At 42.1% G+C, this 7,719-nt stretch overlaps 1 protein-coding gene across 4 annotated transcripts; it reads right to left on the bottom strand.

Moving 5' to 3' along the window:
- Positions 1-198: 198 nt before the first annotated feature.
- On the bottom strand, positions 199-7,096 carry LOC135246548 (high affinity immunoglobulin gamma Fc receptor I-like). Of its 4 annotated transcripts, XM_064319966.1 has the most exons (7): positions 6,448-7,095; positions 5,169-5,456; positions 3,882-4,169; positions 1,543-1,818; positions 649-924; positions 314-406; positions 199-278 (listed from the first exon to the last, which is right to left on the bottom strand). In XM_064319966.1, exons 1-7 carry the CDS (start codon positions 6,599-6,601, stop codon positions 262-264), a joined length of 1,392 nt encoding a protein of 463 aa, XP_064176036.1. In that variant the 5' UTR covers positions 6,602-7,095; the 3' UTR covers positions 199-261. The 4 variants fall into 4 exon arrangements, with proteins under 4 accessions (XP_064176036.1, XP_064176035.1, XP_064176038.1 ...); XM_064319965.1 differs by having other exon boundaries at positions 199-406; positions 6,448-7,096; XM_064319968.1 differs by having other exon boundaries at positions 199-406; positions 6,437-6,574.
- Positions 7,097-7,719: the final 623 nt, after the last annotated feature.

Below are 7,719 nucleotides of genomic sequence, written 5' to 3'. Positions count from 1 at the left end.
AGTGGAACATATTCAGGCACTCTGCCTGACTGTTACAGGTGCCCAGATTTTCACATGGTAAACTCGGGTGTGCTAATGGAAAACTGGGTGGTTCTCGGGCACAGCGTGTCACAGCCGGATGTAAGCAGGCAAGCACTCCAGCTCTGTCCATTATAAGGCTGGTAATAAACATCCCTGGGGACTGTATGTATTTAAAGATACATTCAAAATAAACCTGTCTATATGTATGTACTGTACACACACACACATTGTAGGCACAGATTAATGAACAAATTCAGCTGAAAAGTTCAGTTAGGCAGCATGACAATCTCACCTTTGTTCCTGCGGTGTTTCTGGAAGAGAATGAAAATCAGGGCTAAAACAATCAGACAGAATCCAACTCCAAGTGCGATGGGCAGAATCACGCCTAATTAACGAGAAAAAGAAGCGAGAATGTCCTGTAACTCTGCCTCCTCTCTGTGCCTCATAGTCTGTCAGTGCTGGCGAAAAATGTTTGCATTTTTAGCATATGACTATAACACATGTATGGTATTGACAGTATACATTTATTAAACAGCATAAACCTGTATACACTACCTTGCTGTTTAATTAAAGTTGTAGGATATGACACAAGACTTCCTTAATGACACCACTGAATGGCTCAATTACCTGCAACAGTCAGAGTGATGGGGTCGCTGCGCTGTGATGTCACATTTCTCCCCTCCAGCCTCCCCTCACACGAGTACTGCCCCTGGTCAGACCCAGCAGCACCAGTGATGTTTACACTGTACTCTTTAGAGAGAGATGTGGCTGTCTGGTTATGGTCTCTGTACCAGAAATGTGTCCAGTTGCTGTAGGAGTCCACCTCACACCTCAGTGTGACGGTCTCTCCATTGTACAGTAGGCGCCATTTTGGCTTCATGATCAGAGTGGCCTTAGGCAGGGCTGTGGAAAGGAGACAGACTGGGTCACAGTTTCTTCTGTCAGAATTTAGAGATGACTGAGGAGGAAACAGTTGTGCATAAATTGAAAGGAAAAATAACTATGGCAGAAATATAAATTTTCTTTGACTTTATAGGTGGTCCTGCACAATATTCCATAAATATTAAAATTTTAAGCATTTCACCCAAAATAAATTATATATGTGAAATAATAAACCAAATATTTTTATTCTCTATAGTATGAGCATAAGTTGAGTTTCATTGAAATTAGAATAATTATACAAAGCCTCCAGCAGTGCTGAATTCATAAGAATGCCAATAACATAATGGTGTGGAATGTTTTTGTGACACATATTAGGCCCCATAATAACTGACTATCATTTGAGTGCCGGAGCATACTTAAGCATTGTAGCTGACCATGTGCATCCCTTTATGACCACAGTCTACCTTTTTTCGAGTTGATACTTCCAACAGGTAATGTGCCATGTCACAAAGCACACCTCTAGCTGGTTCCACAAACAAGATGGCGACTTCATTTTACTCCAATGACCTGCACAGTCCCCAGATCTGAATCCAATAGAGCATGTGACATATCCAAATTGAAAGCGTACCTGAGACTCACCTGCAACAGTCAGAGTGATGGAGTCACTGCGCTGTGATGTCACATTTCTCCCCTCCAGCCTCCCCTCACACCAGTACTGCCCCTGGTCAAATCCAGCAGCCCCAGTGATGTTCACACTGTACTCTTTAGTGAGAGATGTGGCTGTCTGGTTATGGTCTCTGTACCAGAAATGTGTCCAGTTGCTGTAGGAGTCCACCTCACACCTCAGGGTGATGGTCTCTCCATTGTACAGTGGGCGCCATTTTGGCTCTACAGTCAGAGAGGCATTAGGCAGGGCTGTGGAAAGGAGACAGACTGGGTCACAGTTTCTGTTGTAGTCTGTATTAGTACCTGTTTGCTTTTAGTGTTTATTTTATGTTTCTGTAAGTTTATTATTTTTCACATCCTCCGTCCCAGTATTTTCATTTTCCCGGTCACTTGTCTCCCCAGTGCCGTCTCTGTGTCTGTGTTCCCTGAGCTGCTTCACTCCCCTGTATTTGCGTGATTTCACTATTCGGGTGGTTCCGGGTTTTCGTGGTTTCCCCCCTTCTTTCCAGTCTCGTTGTACTTACTTCCTGCTTATATCTAGTTTTACTAATTTCTACTAATCCTTACTAACTTATAGATTGTAAAGTCCTATCCTCATTAATATACTAACATGTTAATATTACTTTTTGATACTATATTTTGATAGTTTAAATCACTATACTAATACATTAACCATTCTCCCCTTTTCCATGCTGCGCTGTAGCTCCGCCCCTTTTCTTTCTAGCCTGCTCTAACGCTAAGTTCTACAATTGACTGCACCTGTCTCTTGCTCTAATTGCACCTCTCTCTCTCTGCATGTGTTTTACCTGCTAAACCCAGGCCGTCTGTTATCATTGTTGTCTATGTAATTCCAGTCCGCGTTTTGTCAGTCCTCTGTCATTTAATTAGTTATCCTAATGTTCTTCACCTGGATGTTGTTTGTTACTCCGCCCTCACTCACGTAACCCCTCCTTGATTGTTACCTTCCCCAGTGTATAAATGTCAGTCTTTTTCACCAGCTCCCTGTCAGAACGTTGATCGTATTCACTGTGCCGATGTTTCGTAAGCCTTTGTTTATCGAGATTCCTGAGATGCCTTTTTTGTACGACTTTGAGTTTGCCTGCCCCTTTTGTTTGATTGCTTTCTGGTTTGACCTTCACTTTGTTTTGACTTCCCTTTTGCCTGTTCCTTTATACCTTCGCCTATCTGATCTCCTGTTTTTTTATTTTTTGCCCGTTTACAACTTTTTTTGGAAACTCGATTTTGTACCGTCCTCTCTGATTACCTGGCTTTGAACTTTGGACTGAATAAAGACAACGTTTTTTGGATTTCCCTGGTCTGCGTTTGGGTCTTTGCACAGAACATCAGTTTCTTCTGTCAGAATGTAGAAGTGAGTCAGGAGGATACAGTTGTGTACAAAATGCAAGGGAAAAAGAACCATGGCAGAAAGATTAATTATCTTTGAATCAATAGGTGATCCTGGAAAATATTTCATAAAATATAAATATTTGAAGCATAACTTCAAAAGAAAACTATATGTGAAATCATTCACAGAATATTTTTTTTCTCTATAGTGTGAGTATAAGTTGAATATCGTTGAAATTAGGATAATTATACAAAACCTGTAGCACTGCTGAATTCATTAGAACCCCAATAACACATCTGAAATTTAGAGAGTGGTGCAATAAACAATAAAATCCAGTGAGTGGCAGTTCGGTGGGTGAAAACACCTTATTAATGAGAGCGTCGGAGTAGAATGGGCAGACTCATTCAAGCTAGCAGAAAGGCCACAAATGGTTAAATAAGTTATTTACAACAGTGCTGCGCAGAAGGACATCTCTGAATACACAACCCAAAACTAAACAATTGAAGAATGGATAAATGTCTGGTCTTTCGACTCTCAATTTCTGCTACGACACATACGTAGATGGTATGGTTTGAATTTGGCAAAACAGGATGAATCCATACTGCATAAAACTCCCATCCGTCTATATGTCAGCAGTAACAGCTGTTAGTGGTAGTGTAATGGTGGGGGCAATGTTTTTGTGGCACACACATTAGGCCCCTTAATACCAACTGAGCATCAATTGAGTGCCAGAACATAATTAAGCATTGTAGCAGACCATGTGCATCCCTTTATGACCACAGTCTACCTTTTATCAAGTTGATACTTCCAGCAGGTAATGCGCCTTGTCACAAAGCACGCGTCACCTGCAGCTGGTTCCACAAACAAGTCGGGGACTTCATTTTACTCCAATGACCTGCACAGTCCCCAGATCTGAATCCAATAGAGCATGTGACATATCCAAATTGAAAGCGTAGCTGAAACTCACCTACAGTCAGAGTGATGGAGTCGCTGTGCTGTGATTTCACTTTTCTCCCCTCCAGCCTCCCCTCACACCAGTACTGCCCCTGGTCAGACCCAGCAGCACCAGGGATGATGAGACTGTTACCAGTTACACTGTGACCAGCAGTCTGAGACACAGCCATCTGGGCCTGGTCTTTGTACCAGGAATATGTCCAGTTGCTGTAGGAGTCCACCTCACACCTCAGGGTGACGGTCTCTCCATTGTACAGTGGGTGCCATTTTGGCTCTACAGTCAGAGAGGCATTAGGCAGGGCTGTGGAAAGGAGACAGACTGGGTCACAGTTTCTTCTGTCAGAATGTAGAAGTGACTCAGGAGGAAACAGTTGTGTACAAAATGCAAGGGAAAAAGAACCATGACAGAAAGATTAATTATCTTTGAATCAATAGGTGATCCTGGACAATATTTCATAAAATATAAATATTTGAAGCATAACTTCAAAAGAAAATTATATATGTGAAATCATTCACAGAATATTTTTTTTCTCTATAGTGTGAGTATAAGTTGAATATCGTTGAAATTAGGATAATTATACAAAACCTGTAGCACTGCTGAATTCATTAGAACCCCAATAACACATCTGAAATTTACAGAGAGTGGTGCAATAAACAAAAAATCCAGTGAGTAGCAGTTCTGTGGGTGAAAACACCTTATTAATGAGAGCATTGGAGTAGAATGGGCAGACTCATTCAAGCTAGCAGAAAGGCCACAAATGGTTAAATAACAGTTATTTACAACAGTGCTGCGCAGAAGGACATCTCTGAATACACAACCCAAAACTAAACAATTGAAGAATGGATAAATGTCTGGTCTTTCGACTCTCAATTTCTGCTACGACACATACGTAGATGGTAGGGTCTGAATTTGGCAAAACAGGATGAATCCATACTGCATAAAACTCCCATCCGTCTATATGTCAGCAGAAACAGCTGTTAGTGGTAGTGTAATGGTGGGGGCAATGTTTTTGTGGCACACACATTAGGCCCCTTAATACCAACTGAGCATCAGTTGTGTGCCAGAACATACTTAAGCATTGTAGCAGACCATGTGCATCCCTTTATGACCACAGTCTACCTTTTTTCGAGTTGATACTTCCAGCAGGTAATGTGCCATGTCACAAAGCACGCGTCACCTGCAGCTGGTTCCACAAACAAGTCGGGGACTTCATTTTACTCCAATGACCTGCACAGTCCCCAGATCTGAATCCAATAGAGCATGTGACATATCCAAATTGAAAGCGTAGCTGAAACTCACCTACAGTCAGAGTGATGGAGTCGCTGTGCTGTGATTTCACTTTTCTCCTCTCCAGCCTCCCCTCACACCAGTACTGCCCCTGGTCAGACCCAGCAGCACCAGGGATGGTGAGTCTGTTACCAGTCACACTGTGACCAGCAGTCTGAGACACAGCCATTTGGGCCTGGTCTTTGTACCAGGAATATGTCCAGTTGCTGTAGGACTCCACCTCACACCTCAGGGTGACGGTCTCTCCATTGTACAGTGGGTGCCATTTTGGCTCTACAGTCAGAGTGGCTTTAGGCAGGGCTGTGGAAAGGAGACAGGCTGGGTCACAATTTCTTCTGTCAGAATGTAGAAGTGACTGAGGAGGAAACAGATGTGTACAAAATGCAAGGGAAAAAGAACCATGGCAGAAAGATTAATTATCTTTGAATCAATAGGTGGTCCTGGGCAATATTTCATAAAATATAAATATTTGAAGCATAACTTCAAAAGAAAATGATATATGTGAAATCATTCACAGAATATTTTTATTCTCTATAGTGTGAGTATAAGTTGAATATCATTGAAATTAGGATAATTATACAAAGCCTCTAGCACTGCTGAGTTCATTAGAATCCCAATAACATGTCTGAAATTTACAGAGAGTGGTGCAATAAACAATGAAATCCAGTGAGTGGCAGTTCTGCGGGTGAAAACACCTTATTAATGAGAGCATCGGAGAAGAATGGGCAGACTCATTCAAGCTAGCAGAAAGGCCACAAATAGTCAAAAAACAGCTATTTACAACAGTGCTGCGCAGAAGGACATCTCTGAATACACAACCCAAAACTAAACATTTAAAGAATGGATAAATGTCTGGTCTGACGAACCTCAATTTCTGCTATGACACATACGTAGATGGTAGGGTCAGAATTTGACAAAACAGGGTGAATCCATACTGCATAAAAATCCCATCCTGCTTTGTGTCAGCAGTAACGGCTGGTAGTGGTAGTGTAATGGTGTGTGTTTGTGACACACATTAAGCCCCTTAATACCAACTGACCATCAGTTGAGTGCCAGAACATACTTAAGCATTGTAGCAGACCATATGCATCCCTTTAGGACCACAGTCTACCTTTTATCAAGTTGATACTTCCAGCAGGTAATGTGCCTTGACACAAAGCACACGTCACCTCTAGCTGGTTCCACAAACATGACGGCGACTTCATTTTACTCCAATGACCTGCACAGTCCCCAGATCTGAATCCAATAGAGCATGTGACATATCCAAATTGAAAGCGTACCTGAGACTCACCTGCAACAGTGATGGAGTCGCTGCGCTGTGATGTCACTTTTCTCCCCTCCAGCCTCCCCTCACACCAGTACTGCCCCTGGTCAGACCCAGCAGCACCAGGGATGGTGAGTCTGTTACCAGTTACACTCTGACCAGCAGTCTGAGACACAGCCATCTGGGCCTGGTCTTTGTACCAGGAATATGTCCAGTTGCTGTAGGAGTCCACCTCACACCTCAGGGTGACGGTCTCTCCATTGTACAGTGTGCCCCATTTTGGCTCTACAGTCAGAGTGGCTTTAGGCAGGGCTGTGGAAAGGAGACAGGCTGGGTCACAGTTTCTTCTGTCAGAATGTAGAAGTGACTGAGGAGGAAACAGTTGTGTATATAATGCAAGGGAAAAAGAACCATGAGAGAAAGATTAATTATCTTTGAATCAATAGGTGGTCCTGCGTAATATTTCATAAAATATAAATATTTGAAGCATAACTTCAAAAGTAAATTATATATGTGAAATCATTCACAGAATATTTTTATTCTCTATAGCGTGAGTATAAGTTGAATATCATTGAAATTAGGATAATTATACAAAGCCTTTAGCACTGCTGAATTCATAAAAATCCCAATAACATGTCTGAAATTTACAGAGAGTGGTGCAATGTACAATGAAAACCAGTGAGTAGCAGTTCTATGTGTGAAAATACCTTATTATTGAGAGTGTTGGAGTAGAATAGGCAGACTCATTCAAGCTAGCAGAAAGGCCACAGATGGTCAAAAAACAGCTATATACAACAGTCCCCCCGCAGAAGGACATCTCTGAATACACAACCCAAAACTAAACAATTAAAGAATGGATAAATGTCTGGTCTGACGAATCTCAATTTCTGCTACCACACATACGTAGATGGTAGGGTCAGAATTTGACAAAACAGGATGAATCCATACTGCATAAAAATCCCATCCTGCTTTGTGTCAGCAGTAACGGCTGGTAGTGGTAGTGTAATGGTGTGTTTTTGTGACACACATTAAGCCCCTTAATACCAACTGAGCATCAGTTGAGTGCCAGAACATACTTAAGCATTATAGCAGACCATATGCATCCCTTTAGGACCACAGTCTACCTTTTATGAAGTTGATACCTCCAGCAGGTAATGTGCCTTGTCACAAAGCACACGTCACCTCTAGCTGGTTCCACAAACATGACGGCGACTTCATTTTACTCCAATGACCTGCACAGTCCCCAGATCTGAATCCAATGGAGCATGTGACATATCCAAATTGAAAGCGTACCTGAGA

The sequence above is a fragment of the Anguilla rostrata genome, unplaced genomic scaffold (assembly GCF_018555375.3).
Source record: "Anguilla rostrata isolate EN2019 unplaced genomic scaffold, ASM1855537v3 scaf0494, whole genome shotgun sequence".
Taxonomy (NCBI): domain Eukaryota; kingdom Metazoa; phylum Chordata; class Actinopteri; order Anguilliformes; family Anguillidae; genus Anguilla; species Anguilla rostrata.
The sequence above is the reverse complement of the archived record's forward strand: the minus strand, read 5'-3'. Positions and strand labels throughout refer to the sequence as shown.